Source organism: Haemorhous mexicanus, chromosome 6, assembly GCF_027477595.1.
Source record: "Haemorhous mexicanus isolate bHaeMex1 chromosome 6, bHaeMex1.pri, whole genome shotgun sequence".
In the NCBI taxonomy this organism is placed as follows: Eukaryota; Metazoa; Chordata; class Aves; order Passeriformes; family Fringillidae; genus Haemorhous; species Haemorhous mexicanus.
Window position 1 is genome coordinate 25,965,999 of NC_082346.1, and position 16,619 is coordinate 25,982,617.

General features: G+C 37.7%; 1 protein-coding gene across 1 annotated transcript in view; it reads left to right on the forward strand.

The window, feature by feature from the left end:
- Positions 1-16,619, forward strand: part of MYBPC3 (myosin binding protein C3) — a 61,523-nt gene that overhangs the window by 16,821 nt on the left and 28,083 nt on the right. Inside the window, exons 8-19 of the mRNA XM_059848213.1 lie at positions 824-880; positions 5,565-5,588; positions 6,331-6,497; positions 7,285-7,417; positions 7,651-7,653; positions 8,061-8,185; positions 8,779-8,884; positions 12,831-12,997; positions 13,375-13,540; positions 14,443-14,549; positions 14,871-14,900; positions 15,073-15,209. Coding sequence (XP_059704196.1) covers positions 824-880; positions 5,565-5,588; positions 6,331-6,497; positions 7,285-7,417; positions 7,651-7,653; positions 8,061-8,185; positions 8,779-8,884; positions 12,831-12,997; positions 13,375-13,540; positions 14,443-14,549; positions 14,871-14,900; positions 15,073-15,209 — 1,222 coding nt within the window. The remainder of the gene's footprint in view (positions 1-823; positions 881-5,564; positions 5,589-6,330; positions 6,498-7,284; positions 7,418-7,650; positions 7,654-8,060; positions 8,186-8,778; positions 8,885-12,830; positions 12,998-13,374; positions 13,541-14,442; positions 14,550-14,870; positions 14,901-15,072; positions 15,210-16,619) is intronic.

Genomic DNA, 16,619 nt, shown 5'->3' on the forward strand with positions numbered 1-16,619 from the left:
GGTTTTTTTAGGAATTAAATCCAAAGTGGTTGTAGTGACTTTATGGTCTTCCAGAGTAGGTCAGTATTACAAATGTTCAGAAGCACAGCTAAAACCCTCTGGATTCAGAACACCAAAAATAACATTGTGCATTCCATCTGAGTTCACCATGTGCAATGGGCAGAACTACATCAAAAAACTCCTGCCTGGGGCTCCTTGTTTTCACAGACCAACTCACCTCAACATTGCTTGTCATGATGCTTCTTGAGCAAAGGTATATTGAGCCCCATCTCAAGCTGAAAGGCAGATCACAGAATTCCTCCTTCAACTCTGCCAAGCACCAGTGATGTGACACATTTTTTTCAGTGTCATGAATTCTGGTGACACAAAGAGCCTCAAGAAACAATTACAGCTGGGATAATACTAAGGGTAAAACCAGTGACTTTAGACTGTGAGACTTTCCACACAAAGCTTCATTAAATACTACCCCAACTGTAAACAATATCCACCCTCCTGAAAGACAGAAGAAAGAGGGAAGCTTCTGCAACACCTCTATGGTAATAAATACATTCTAAATCAACCTGATGTCCAAATTAATACCCTGTACAACTTCATGCACAATAAGCACAGAAAAAATACAATTTCATTACATTTATTTTTAAAGCTATATGCAAATGAATATGAACACAGAGCCTACTTAAGTCACCTTCCATGTCAATGCACATTCTAATTCATTATAAACCTATCTACTACTCCCCTACAAAAATATGTCATCTATATGTTATAGTCTCACAAGCATTTCCTTCTGAAACTAATTAACTAATTAATTTCTATTACTGTACAGTACCGAAGGACATGATGATGGGGCAGAGTTTAATTTCAGCTCCCTACTGAAAAAGAGGTGAGTAAAAAAAATCCATAGACTTAGAGAAATAATATTTAACAACTCTGAAACACCAGAACTGGAATCAGTGAGTGTTTCACAAACTCAGAATCCTTGTCATTTTCCTAAAGCAGCTCTAAATGGAAAAAGCATGACAGGTAATTATGGCTGCTTCCTGAAATACACAGCATTTGCTGCATTTCTGCTAGCTTTATACAAGAGACAAAAAAAAACAATTTAAAAAAAAATATTTCCCAAGATAGAAAAGGCCTGGACTCAGGTAATGTTTCCAGCAGCCCTTTTCAAGGGGGCAAGGGGGGGATTAAAAATACCTATTCATAATGCTGCCTTATTAAGAACCAAGATTTTTTATTAGATACCTAAATGTAACTATTACACTGTTCAAGTATATATTATCTATTATATAGATATTCTTTGTTGCACAAATATGCCAAATATGTTTTACTCTTCCAGTTGTAATTTGTATTTCTTTCTGTTACTTTTACTTTCACTTTTTTTTGCTGTAATTTCTTCTCTAATTCTCATCTTTCCTTGATATATCTGTTTTCATAACCTGTTTACTTATGCTCTTCTCTTTTTACCAAACTCTTAATCTGAATGTTTTGGATTCCACTGTTGCCAACAGAGAGTAAGCTTTCTATTTAATTTTATTATAAATGCATGGGTCAGACTGCATATAAGAACCATTTGGTGTGAAATAATGCATGTATCTTTGTCTTCTTTACATGTAGAACTTGACAAAAATTGCATAGTGTGAAAGAAAATTATTGACTGCTAATTTCTGAGACAGAAATTCTTTTAAACAGTTTTAAGGTTAAAATTACTACAATTTCATAAAATCAGCATGTTTTTCTGAATGTCCTTTGGCTTTTACCATCACTTTCTTTCATGCAACCAGTTCTAAAATTTCCTTGAATTTCTGCTGCTTTGTGTTCCTGTTGTCACAATATTTAGAATCAGAAAAATCATTTGCATAATACTGCTGGCTATCAAAGAGATGATTAAGTTTTGCTTGCTTCTTTCTGTTCGCTGACCACTCACTCTGTCTTTCCAGCACCTGAAACTACTATAAAGACTTGTCACTTCGATTCATGTTTTGCAAGTCTAAACTTTCTTAAAGTTTCCACGATCAACTACTTGGACGAGTGCTCTTGTGAATCTGTGCTCAGTCTGTGCTCAGGCAGTGGTATCACTATTCATAGAAAGTGTTTTATCCTCACAAAGAGTGCAGGATCATGCTGACATGTGAAGTAACTTCCTACAGAAGGCAATAAAGCCACAATAGGCTCAGGTTAACTCACCCAGACTTCAGTGGGGCAAACAAGGCCACATGCTGCACAAACCCCTGTGTTACACTCCGTGCAGGGCACCTGTCTATAGGAGAATCCTGGCTTTGCAGTAACACCAAAAGCAGAATGCTGCAGGGGGACAGACAGATCAGACAGAAAAGACACCTATCAAACTCTCTATAGCTGACATTGATATCTAAGTTTTTTGTTCCAGCATGAGCCCAAATTGTTGTAAACAGACTCTGGTTTCCATAGAAGATGTAAGGCATGAAGCAATTGCTTATCTTCTTTATAAAATTTTACATAAATGAAAACCAGCATGAAAATATTTGAATAATTTCATACAGGATCTCCAGCTGGAATGAGGTGCTGAATAGTAAGAGCCCCTCTCCTCGTGCCTTTCCCATTTGATCTCATAATTAGTTTTGAGCAATAATCCAACTCAAAACAACAGTAACAATCTTCAGTATTTACAGAAATGTTAAATTTATTGATTAAACTGTTCATTATTTGTTAGGCTAGAAATGTAGTTTATTAAAATAAGCTTATAAATTTCTCTGCCTTTTAGCAGTGTTTCTGCCATTTCTTGACTTGCAAATCTCTGCCTCGTGAATTTAAGGACATAAATTCACTGCTCCTAGTTGTTTTGCACAGCCACTTCAGAAGTAATTTGTGGACTCTTCAGTCTTTGCACACCTCAGGCTGAAGACCATTTATATTAATGAGAACAGATAGGCATAAAATCTCATAATGGAATGAAATAATTCTTCATTGAATTAGAACAGGAAAAGTGATCTCATGCTGGGGAACTCTCAAGAGCTATGCAGATTCAAACAGAATAGAGAATTATTCTTTTACCATTTCTGCTTTCTTACACCATTTTACAAGTGTCCCTCAATCCACAGGTAATGATCATTCTATAATAAATAGCTTCACTATAATGAAGAGCTTCATTTACCACTGTATCTCCTATCACTGTAATTTAATTAACTGGTGTTGACATACAGATGTCATGGGCCAAGGAGAGGTCATTGGGAAGAGGAAGGGAACAGCTGTCACAGGACTATTAAATGGGATAGGGAGCAGAGACCTTGAAGGAGGTGACAGCTGACAGGGTCCAATCAGTTGACGGTAACTGGATAGGAAGGAACCATTTCTGGGATGTACAAAACTATTTTTAACCCCTCCACATATGTTTAATACATATCAGCTGCATATTCCATTTACAGCAGGCTCACTGAGCTGCATCTTGATGCCCCCAAGTGCATAGCTAACCTATGAGGTGATCTCTGTGAATAAGGATCCCCAGCGTCAGGGAGAAGAGCAGAGGAGGGGGAGAAGCCTCATGAGTCCAAGTGCTCTCTTACTTTTCATACACTGCTAAGTTCCTGTTGGTAGTGGAGGAGTACAGCTTCTCTGGGCAAACTCTGTGGCTTTCTGGGATCAAAGAGAATATTTTAACAAATGCAAAATATTGAAAAGGAGTGCTGGGATGGAGAAAACTTTGCTCAAAGGCAAACACATTTTTTCTTTTCATTTTCAGAACTCATTTAAACAGGAATTACAATCTCTAGCTTTTAGTCCCATTTTGCATGAAACACAAAAGCCTTTTCTTTTAAATTAAAAAAAAAGTATTTCCTAGGGAGAGACTAAATTATTTCTTATGTTCAACTTCTTATATTGCATACACCAGAACAGTATTGCAAGACAAAACAATGGGATGACACTGAGTAATGGGAAACTAAAGCAAAAGCTAGGGAAGTCTTCTCAATAGTGAGATATTAGACTTCTTTGGAACTCCTTTGAAATTGGAAGATTTTTCTCATTATGTACTTAAAAATAACTCACACAAAATATTTTTGAAATCTCCATGAATAGTCCTACCTGCAGATTTTCAGACATAGAGTGCTTATATACAGACAAGCCTATAGGTAGGCAGATAGAGAAACTACCAATGTTTATATAATGTCTTTAGGAAGATTAAAATATTTGATCTCTCAAGTTTTTCTTATTTCCTATGATTTTATATTTTTTAAGACACAGTTTCTCCACAGAAGTTTAACTGGACTGGTACAAAAATTAAATACATATTAGAAATATTATATGCCCTTAGTTTTATGTAGTATGTAGTATTTAGTACTTATATATCTATTTTAATTTACATGTATTTAGAAATATTTGAAAGCCATGACACGATCCGGGCAACAAGCCCAAGAACTGTTTATGTAAAAAAAAAATCTTGATCTACGAGGCAAATCAGTTCTGTTTTCCTGTCTCCTGCTAAGCAAAACTAAAAGCTATCTGTAACAACCTCAAACTAAATGATAGGTATATAGAAAAGCAAAATTTGGTAAAATTTGTTGGTGATGTTGATGCAGTGTTATGGCAAAGCAAATACCCAGGGTGCTGCTCTTATCATAGGCACTCCAAACTTCAGCTCCTCCTATCAACTCTGAGTGCTGGTGAGGGCTTCGGGCTTAGCAAGTGCTAAACCACTTTGAAGATATGAGATATTGCCTACCATATTTCAGCTCAGTCTCAGGGAGCTGAAATCCCCTTCTCTTGCTTCCCTTCTGTTCAAGAGCTACAAGGTGCTGGAAATTCCAAGCTCGGACTGCAGCACTTCAATAAACACAGTGTTCCTGTTGCAAGCAGGCACTTCTTTTGGCAATAAAAGGAGTACCAGAAATGTTTGGTTATATCTGCTGTCTGGGCTGGCTACAGCAGTACTGTTAAGTAGCAAAATTTCTCACAGACTAATTGGACTGTAATTTTCCTGCAAAATATGGAAATACACCAAATAACATTCCACTTTTCTCTCCTATGCATCACCTGTTGCATAACTTGTCGTGTTGATGGGGTTTACCACTGCACATGACTTTATTATAAGGGTGTGTTCTGCTGCACCAGAATCGGCCTGGTGCTGGTGATGATCAGAAACAGCAGCCAAAGGAAGTTCTTTCTCCTAAATTTTTTTTTGTAAAATGTTACTACTTCTATAATTTCTCTATTTACCAAAATGCAAACTATGACAGGCAAAAATGCTATGATGGCAGGGGGAAGTAGAGTTATTTGTTCCCCTGGAAGGTGATCAGCCATAAGCAGGAATAAACAGAAGTGGTTGCTCTTAGCATATAAATCCCACAGTGGAACTGTGCGTACAAAGTGTGGGAGAGAGTTTGATGTCAGCACGGATCAGCATTTCCCTCAAGCCCATTTCCGAGCATTTCATGAATTCCTTCATCTCCCTGCTACTGAAGCACAGGCATGTTCTGCTTAGGGTGAAGATGAGATCCATGGCTCTTTTGTGCTAACACATGATGCCCTTTTTCTTGCCCACTGGGATGCTGCCTGTTTTCCCACGCGGTTCTCGGCGTCGTTCTGGAGCACAGCAGCTTCCTGCGCCCTTCAAACCGGTAAGGCCGTGCCAATCTCTTTTTTATTTATGATCTTTCAGACAAAGATATGATGGCAGATAAAATAAGAACACTTCTCCCAAAGCCAGAGAGCCAAATTTTCTCCTAGTTTTACTAAACCAAACATTCATTCTTTCATAATCACTAGTTCTTTGCTATAATATAAAATAAGCAGTTCATTGTAAATACTGTCTTGTTTGCCACTACTCACCAGTCTCTTTATCTTTTATAGATTACTACAGACAACAATTTTCTTCACAACAAATGATAGTCATCTCAATAACCTGTGATTCTTTTTAGTGAAGATAAAAATTATCCTGAGTAGAAAAGGATATGGCTCTTATCTACATAAACCAAGTGCCTTTTTTCTAAGATGTTGCCAGCATATTAATTCAGTTCCTTGCTTTGCCATGTTCCATGTTTTCTTCATTGATCATGGCAAGAAAATAATTTTCCTTATGTTTCCATTACCTATCATTAAAGGAAGTTAAAATGTACTAGTTTTTGTTGTTAGAAATAAACCCTTCAGGACAGAATTCTATTTTAACCACTATACATATATAAATAAAATTAAAGACACCAGTTTTATTTCATTATTTTGCATAATAATAAAGTAAAAAGTTAGACTGTTAATTATTTTTTAAGAAATGGCTTCATCAAGACAATATGTAGCTGCCAACCCTATAGCTCTCTTTAAATACTCTTAATAGTAGCACTCAGAGACTCTAATCCCTTTCTGCAGAGGTGAAGGAAAATCTGAATCACAGTCTGATGTTGATGTCTGGGATATCCTGAGGAAAGCTCCTCCTACGGAATATGAGAAAATTGCTTTCCAGTATGGTATCACAGATTTGCGTGGGATGCTGAAACGCCTCAAACGCATAAAGAAGGAAGAGAAAAAAAGCACAGGTTGGTGAGATGCTTTTCTTCCAAATATAGTGTTCATATCTTCTTTATATAACAGCAGCAAGATACAAGACCAAGAGAAATAGTAATTTCCTGTTCCAGTTATTACCCAGCCTTTACCTATGAAATACTGATTACCAAAGATTGCAGCTATGCCCAATACCCTGAGATAGCTTGCTCTGAAACTCTGGACATACCGAATACTCTCTCACTTCTCCTGTTCCACAGATTGGCCCCTTATATTTCCCTGAACATAAAACAACATCCCCTACTTGCCCCCCACCCCAGTTAGTCAGTATGTCAGGCAACAGTGACATATTTGAACAATTTCATTTTCATTGGTATGATACCTTTGGAATTCTTGAGCCTTTCCTAGTCCTGTGAAGTATTAATTGCCTAATTGTAACTGACTTCTTAAAAAGTCTGAAACAGACAGGACAAACAGCCTTCATTCATCAGAACTGAAAAGCCCAAGTATCATTTTCCTACATGAGCAGATGTAACTCTATTTAGGATGTATTGAAGTACATATTCACATCTTATTTAGAATATTCTGCTTTGCTTATTTTGGTTTGTAACTCATGCCTGTCATCCTACGTTAAGGAAAAACAGTACAGGATAAAGAACAGACAGAAAGGGTAAAAATTCAAACAGGGATGCAGAAATTTGGGGAATGTTTAAGATGATGGTAAACAACATGAAAGGGAATAGAGATTTGTTTCATGACCCAGAATGAAAAAAAAAAGTATTAAAATGATAAGGTTTCTTTTTTAATCATTCTTTATCATAGCATTCCTCAAGAAACTGGATCCAGCTTACCAAGTAGACAAGGGGCAAAAGATTAAATTAATGGTTGAAGTTGCCAATCCAGATGCTGATGTGAAATGGCTGAAGAATGGACAGGAGATCCAAGTGAGCGGCAGGTAAACTAGAAATATGAGAAATCCAAAAAGGAATGAGCTACAGCTTGGACAAAGTGAAAAATCTAGCTTTTCTTAGAAAGAAATGAATAAACAGGGAGAAATAGGAGCTGAGAAAGAATCTATGTAGTGCTACGGCTTGGGGTCAGTGTGCTGTTGTCATAACTTTTTCTTTTTTCTTTCCTCTGCTCTATATATCCACATGTGGGACTGGATGCCTTCATCTACCAACTTAGCAAGTAAGTCCTGAGATTATATTCTGCTCTTGATGAGTATATGCAGGGTTCAAGTGCACTTTCTCCTGATCTGGGATATCCCTCAGTGTAACTTGTATGTAAAACAAATTTTCAGTGACTTTGTGCTGAAGCCATTTTTAATGGTAGCCATGCTAGATCTTAGGACAGCATCCAATACCATTCACAGGATCACATCTCACACTTGAAGGATGATTCCCCACAATTTCCTATGCTAGTTTTTCAAACACTGCTGCTGTTCACTGCACCAGGACAGGCCTATTGGGCCTGAGTCCTTACAAATCTTGATATCAGAAAAAGAGGAGGAATGTTTTTCCTTCCAGGCAGGAGAAGACAGTGACTGGGTCTAGAAGGGCTTTTCCCTGATAATTACATTTAGATTCTCTTTTCAGATATATTTTTGAGGCTGTTGGGAATAAGAGAATACTTACCATAAACCACTGCTCTCTGGCTGACGATGCAGCATATGAATGTGTGGTAGGGGATGAGAAGAGCTTCACAGAATTATTTGTAAAAGGTGAGCAATGGTAGCAAAAGGAAAGAGATCTCCCCTAACATTTAGCACTGAACTACTGTCATCTTCTCTACTCTCAGATTTATCTTGCAGGAAAGGAAACTCTTAAACATATTAACAAATTCTGAGATCTTTGAAGTAGGTATTTTTCTTACAGTTAAATTGAGGAAAATTTTGCCTAACAGCAACCAGGAAAGCAGAACAGTTAGATATTTATCATTAATTCTCATTTGGAAAGTTATTTGCATCTCAACAATGGGGCTAGAAACTTACTTTAAAAATCTGATTCTGCTCAAGACAAACACGTGCTCCAAGCTCTACAAGCAGATCAAATAGTACAGAAAAGTAATGCCTCCTGTTTAGAAATTTAGAATAGATATGAAAACTGTTTAATTCTATATTTTTATTCCAATTAATGAAAATGTAATTTGAAAACTCTGATACGGTGATCTGGCATAGTAAATTTTAAGTTCTAAGACAGAGATCATCACCATTTATTTGCCCAGGGACTCTTCCTGTGGAGTAGAGTGGTGCAATCTACCTCTGGTCTCCACTGTTTCAGAATACTGTTTTAATAAAATTGTCTTTATTTTCAGAACCTCCAATCCTGATCACTCACCCACTGGAAGACCAGATGGTGATGGTTGGAGAGAGAGTGGAGTTCGAGTGTGAAGTGTCAGAGGAAGGAGCTACTGTGAAATGGTAAGGGAATAGAAGAAAAAACCAAAGCAAGCCAAACCAACATAAAACCATCTTCCTCCATGGAACATACCAGGAGGTGTGGAATAAAAAAGGGAGAACACATCCTACATAATTGTTTTCATTAAAAGATTGTCCTTCCTCCTATATGTCAAATATGGAGGAGGAACTGAGAGTTAAAAATATGACACAAAACCCTGGATTAAGTATACATATTTTATAGTGTCTCTAGAATTTCTGGCTCAGTGTTTATACTTCAGTAATGCCTAAGTATTGCCCAGACTAATCAGATCCATACTGTGGTGAGTTTGCTGTACTTCTTGACATTTTCTCAACTGCAGTGAGGCATTTGGGTTTCTAAACTATTTTTCCTTAGGTAAAAAGGTACTTTCTCTTGAGACACAGAGGGAACACAACTGCTGTGGTGACCCTGCAAAGCTGGTCATTATGCTTATGCAGCGAGACAGATTAAGATGACAAACACTTAGACCATGGATCCTGTTTTCTTGGGCATTCCAGCCGAGCAGAATCTGGAAGGTGCATGCTGCTTGGGCAGGCGTGACAAGCGGGGCTCGTATGCCGCGTCTCACGCGCTATTCTCACTTCATTTCTCTACCAGATGAAATTCCCTTGTGCTTGTTAACAGCTTCAGGCACATGGTTATCAAGCATTCCCACAATGCCCATTACATTCCTGGAAAGTGCCAACTAATGATCTGCTGTCCCAAAGGAAGGAACTGAGAATTTAAATGGAGTCCAAGAGCTAGTACAGGGTGTGCATTACACTACTAAAGCCACAAGCACAGGGACATGCATTCTATTCTTCAGGAACTGACTGCAGATGCCTGGTCACAGGAGATGGGGACAACCAGATCTGTCCCTCTCAAAACACAGTGCAGCTGCCACACTTTGATCCTGTGCCTTTGAACAACTCCCATACATCTCGCAGAGCTGTTATCTGTGGGATGGGCATTTGATGTGACAAGGGCAAAGCAGCAGCTGTCTCAGTCTGAAATGCAGCAAGTGGTCAGAGAAACTCATCAAATCATTGCAATGGAAAACTGAGCAGTTAGACATTCACACTGTATTTTACTGGTTGTGTTATGTGAGACTCTGTCAACAAAAAACTCTTCAGCAACAAAAGAGAACATTTTGGACCATAGGGAGAAATGTTCAGGGAAAACTTGAACCACAGTGTGGAGAAAGAGTTCCAGTTTTATGGCTCATTAGGGAAATTATCAACAGTTTAAACTAAGTAACAGGCACTAACTCAGAGCACCTGTTATAGCTCTTAAACCTCAAACCCAGGATATAAAACCACAAGCACATGAACAAAGGCAATTATGTGACTTGCACAAGACAGAAATAAGGGTGAGGCACAGTCATCAGACTAGGGCTTGGAGAATTCATCATGTGGGTCTCTTCAGAGCAATCAGAAAAGAATGTTCTCTTGATCACCAAGGAAGCTTTCACATTGTTACATCTCATGCATTACAATGGAACAGGTTTTTTCTAAACTTCGGATAGTCTTGGAAATAAGATAATACTTGAAGAAAATTATTTACTAAAATACATAGTGTTGATCTCATTTTTCCATCTCTGAATGCTGGATATACCATCTTATCAGCTCCAAATCAAAAGAAACCACGGTAATGTATATTTACAGCAATTAATCTGTGTGTCCCAATTATCACATAGTACCTACATCAGTGATATCTCAGAAGACATTAACCAATTAATCCTCAGAATCCAAACAGGAAATAGGAATGCATTTCCAGACAAAGAGGCATTGAGTGGTGAAGATGAGAACAGATATTTGATCTTGCAGATGTTTGGAACTTGGAAAGACTAAACCACAGCTGACCTACCTATTACTGCACTAGCTCTGCTTCAAATGTGAGGCTGGACCAGGGACCTATGGTGTTCTGTAAACCAACATTTCCATGACTCTATAAAATGCTTCACTTTAATATCAACAGATTCTTCTATTTTATAGTTCCAATTGCCAAAGGAAGGCCTTTAATATTATCTTAAAGAGGTTTTCTGCTTTTCACAGCAGCAGTGTATTATTTTAAGCCAAATGCTATCTGGAGTTCTGTTTCGAGGTTTACAGTCTCTCTTTATCACTACACCCTTCTGCAAACTCTCTACTCATCCACAGGATCAGCAATGCACCAGTCAGTAAAACAAACACGAGTTAAAGAGAGTACTCCCCTCCTAGGGATTTAAGACACTAATCATTACAAAAATATTATTTTCATTATTTAGTCAAGATTTCAAGAGAACTCCTTCTTGCCAATGGGTGACTAGAACATTCAGATATTTTTCATGAACCCTGTATCAAAATAAACCATGGAAAAAAATTTTAAAGTTCAGCTCCAAAAGTCTAGGGACAGTGTGTGTGCTTGGCTTTGCATTTAGTGACAGCAGCATGCTGAACCTTGGCATTAAAGTCCATTCTCAGCAATTCAGCAAAGGTTCCTGTAAAGCATTGTAGCACTAGTTCCAGAACTAATTTGCATGAATCACAACAGCCTTAAGATATCATCTTAAGGTTGTCTCAGACTCTTGTCTGTAGAGTAAGGAGGAGGAAAGAAAAGGAAACATTATCCTGACAACAGTACCAAGTGCTGTGTTTCAAGTGGTTGTTAAAAGCATCCTCTGCTTCCTCCCTTTCTAGCGCTGTTCTGTGAGCTGGAAGGGAGGACAGTCCTTCTCTAAACCAGCTCCAAGTTCCAGGGAGCTCTGCTGTAACAAACAGACATGAGGGAATTACCTGTAGGTATTCTGAAATGCAGTTGCATCAGGAACATCTGAGTTACAAGTTGTAAGATCTTTGTCTCTGCTAAAGTTTTGATCTTGTGATTCACATGAGCAGATTCTGATAGAGATAAAAGGTTTTCTTGCATACATCTACTTAGAAATTAGAGCCACAGTATTTTGATGAGTCCCAAGTAGCATTTCAATTTGCTATTCTGTAAACTGAATAGTCACTGAGTCACTGGTCACAAATAAATCACAAATAAGGGAAATAACAGAAAAGTAGAAAGAATATTTTTACTCTATTAAAATCACCCATATTTTCTATTTGTTTTTTCCATGTGATTAGCTATAAAAGAGAAAACTTTTTTAATTTACAAACTGCAGCAGTATTCAAGTAACAAAACAGAAATATATTCAAGTAATAACGAAAAACATAATGCTACAAAATTAGTAAATTGAAGAAATCACAAGTATTTGCTGCTTATGTTATTTAGGATTAGGAACAGGAAACCCTTGAAACACCTGATGTATTTTTGTATGACCTTGATTAAACAGCGTGAGTCCTCCCTGTGCATTTCCCTTCATGATGACTGGAAATTGCAATAATTGAATTTCCTCCTGGGCTAGATGGTGAAGCTTAATTTAGTAAAGTCTTAAGTATACTGTGGCATCCTTGAAGGGAAAGAGCTACAAAAATCTAAAATATACATTGATTTGAATCTATCCTAAAATTTTCTCCTTTTGCTGATGCCCACAATTCATGGATTTATAACAATTATATTTCACATCATGAAAATTAAGACTTTTAAGTAATATCCCATTAAGTCCCATTTAATTTGTGGTCATTTTTAAGACAGTAAATTCCCTGCTGGTGAAGTGTCGTTTCAACCCTTTATCTCCTACAGCATATAACACATTTTCCTGTTTATCTATAGCATATAAATAGAAAAAATCAAGTAATTACTTGTAGTGAATTCTCTTGAACAAGAAGTCAGGGAAAATTAACAGTTAAGATGGAGGCATTCTGGCTGCACTGACATTTGTGCAACAATCCATTTTTTGCTAAGTGGAAATGCTGCAAAGATTGGATTCACCTTGTGTCTCCCAATCCCCAGTAACATCGAGCTGACCCTTACTCTCCTCTTTCAACCACAGCAAAAGTGATTCAACCCTATTTGGTGTTTCAGGGAAAAGGATGGAATTGAACTGACACGAGAAGAAACATTTAAATACCGATTCAAGAAAGATGGGAAAAAACAGTACCTCATTATTAATGAGTCAACCAAGGAGGACAGTGGACACTACACTGTGAAGACCAATGGTGGGGTATCAGTCGCTGAACTGATTGTGCAAGGTAGGCACAGGGAATATCCCAGAACCACAGAAGCTGAAAAATGAGACCAGGCTGAAGGTAACCTTCTCCAGATGGTGCAGAGTGTAGCATAATCCTCATGGCAGGGAAAAAGGAGATGCAATAAGGGGCAGAGGGTTTGATAATAGAGGCTTCAAGAAGAACTCAGACCTGTGTTCCGGATATAACAGATACTCTGACAACAACAGGTGCTTATCAGTCCTGTTAAAGCCCTGCAGGCTGGCTGTTTCACTTCATATTTCCTCCTTGCATAGACAGCTTGCTCAGCCCTTGCCTTTTCTACTCAGTAAATCCACACCATCTACTTACAGAGCTATTCTGATTTTTGATGTGTGTCTCGATTACTCTCACGATCTCAGAGAAGAAGCTGGAAGTTTATCAGAGCATTGCAGACCTGACAGTGAAGGCCCGTGACCAGGCAGTCTTCAAGTGTGAAGTTTCGGATGAAAACGTGAAAGGAATCTGGCTGAAGAACGGAAAGGAGGTGATCCCAGACGAAAGGATAAAGATCTCCCATATTGGCAGGTCAGTCTTGTTTCAGAAAGCAGCTACAGGCTTGGGATTTGCAGTGCGATCCATAAAAATTATCTCAAGGGTTAAGAATATAAAGGGAGATTTTGTCCTGGCTCCAGCTAACAGGTAAAAAGTTTAAAAGCTTTTCATGTGCAACCAACATTTAGTGACAGACTTGTTTTGGCATGTGTGCAGCCTTTCTGAGTTGGCACATTTTATATAGATGACTTCAGCGGTACATCAACAAAAGTAAATCTTAGTTTTCATTAGGATTACATGATGTTTTGGGATTCAAACACGTTGTTGATAACTTTAAAGCTAACAGTAGTATTAAGATAGTACATGTGAGTAAACCCTACAGAAAAATTAGCATTTAGATTAACATATACAGTTGTGTAATTCTGTGCTCAAGTTTCCTAGCAGCCTAGCTACTAATGGAAGTGAAGACCAAGAAGACTCAGCATTAAATACAGGGTGAAGTCTTTCCTGGTACTCTTTTCTGTATTCTGTTTTGAACATAAAATAACACAGGGATGGAGAATCGCTTTTTGGTTTGTCTAGTCAGACTTACTGTTTCACAGCTGGATCAAACGAAAGCAGTCAGCAGTGTTACAACTGCCCTTGTAATGGCAAAGGACTGGACTAGAGCAAGGAAACTGCTTCCTCTCTTCAAACAATCTACCTTGACAAAAAAAAAAAAACATTCACAGACAATGTACTGATATGGATTGGCTTTAATACTGAAAGCAGAGCAGTCTACAGCCCTGGTGGCTGTTGCCTTGTGTCATGGCATGTGAAGAAGAAATAAAAATTTCTGTTAGTATCCTATGGCCTGCACCTTGTCTCTCAAGATAGCTCTGTTTCTCCTGGGGAGGCAAGGTAAGGGAGTGCAATATATTTGTTCATGTTTCCAGAATCCATAAGCTAACTATTGAGGATGTAACACCAGAGGACGAGGCTGATTATTCCTTCATTCCTCAAGGATTTGCTTATAACCTTTCTGCCAAGCTTCAGTTTTTGGGTAAGTTATTTTGGAACGTGTAATGGGAATTCCACAGTTTAAAATGGTGACATTAGTCATGGTTATACCAGGAAAGAGAATGCTGATTTCTTTTCTGATACCTCAATGCAGAAACACTGCTTTCCCCTGTTATTTTGCATTACCATTATCACATGGGTTTACAGAGCCTGTTTTTTAATTTATTGTATAATTCTGCTGATTATTATGCCTTATGAAGTTCAAATTAGTTTTTAAATTACTTTGTTTGTGCAGATGCTGTGTAAATTCTGTTTTCTGATCTATTTCTTCTTCCCTGTCTCTTTTCTTTCCCCCCCCCACCAGAGGTCAAGATAGATTTTGTACCAAGAGAAGGTAAGAACAGCAGTCATTATTTATATGCAAGTAGGAAAGTTTTCAATAGCAAAGTAAGCAGAATATTTTTTTTCATTTTCAATTTAATGCATGAATATTCTTTTTTTTTTTCATTTTCATTTCAGATTACTCAAACTATATTTAAAACTTATCTTCTCTGTCTTTCCCATAGAACCCCCTAAAATCCACCTTGACTGTCTGGGCCAATCCCCTGACACTATTGTCGTGGTGGCTGGGAACAAACTGAGATTGGATGTTCCTGTGTCAGGAGATCCAACACCCACTGTCATCTGGCAGAAAGTAAACAAGGTAATGTGCAACCTGACACAGTGCCTGAGGCAAGTCACAACTGCAAATTTATTTTTCCTTCTCAAATATTACTTTGGTTTACAGTTATTTACAAGTATTTCCCTCTTCCTTTCAATTTTATGTTTTTAAACCTCGAGAAAAAATAATTAAATACCTGGACTGCAGCTGCTGGGACATAGCTGGCTTTGTGATTCATCCTGAACTGTTCTTTTTTATGAACTGTTCCCTGATTTTTTAGTCCAAAAGAAGAGGCTGACTATATATGAGTAGACATATGTGGATGCAGATAGAAGGATACCATACATATTTATTCTCTTCCTACTTCAGAGAAAAATAAATAAATTATGAGTCATCCCCACCACCTTCACCTGATGATAGAATGAACATCTTCTGGAGGTGGCAGCTTCTTTTTTTAGTCTTTATGATGGATTCTACCATTTGTGAAGTAAATGTCATCTTAGCAGACTAGTGGCATTAAACTGAATTTCATGTAATAAAAATAGAGGAACTTTGCTATTTACTTTATCAAAGCAATTACAAAACATCAGAGAAGGAATTTAGAAGGTAGACTTAAAATGTTAAGTGAGCTTCCTTTCTGGGTATCTCAAAATATCCCCACCCCTCACCATCTGTGGGCTTTTGAGCTATAACCAGCACAAAACAGAAATATTTTGCATAACATTCTACAGCATCATTACACATCCATATGTGTAGATACAGAAAAAATAATATTGCCAATTATGTTAATTCCCCCAATCTCCTATTTCTTCATAATTATGCTGCATTCTTGCTCAGGTTAGCATATCTAATAGCACTCAGAACTTTTTTCCTTCAAGACAGAATTAGCACGGAAACAAATTTTTAAAAGGACAAGAAATTGACTCTTCTATACAGAAGTTTCTCTGATAAAATGACAACTGGGTATCAGACAGCCTCTGTACAGGGTTACTTCTGAGGTGGGAGGTCTCAATGTATGAGGAAAAGCAGCCAGTCCTGGTTGAAGGTTGTGTAAAATATACCTACTAATGAAATTGCAAACAAAGAGTAGCACAGCCTCAAAAGATGTTGTTCAATGAGTGTTACAGACCTGACTCTTTCTGAGTGTGAAAATATTTACATCAATTTACTATCCCATTGCTACAGAGAGAAGTAATCCTTATTTTTGTACTTACACATTAGAGTAAGCAGCACCAGAGGACACAGACAGGCTCACTATCAGTCACAGTAATACTGCAGGAATGTCACTCTTCTTCCTTTGCTAAGCTGCAAACCTGAGTTTGCTGACTTATCCTTGCCTTAATTCACCACATTCTGATACTTCTTTTCCATTGCTGCTTTTTACTTTGGCTTTGGTAGATTTCCTTCCCAGGTCTCTTGCTGCCTAACTTTGCTTTTCTCCCACCTTCATAT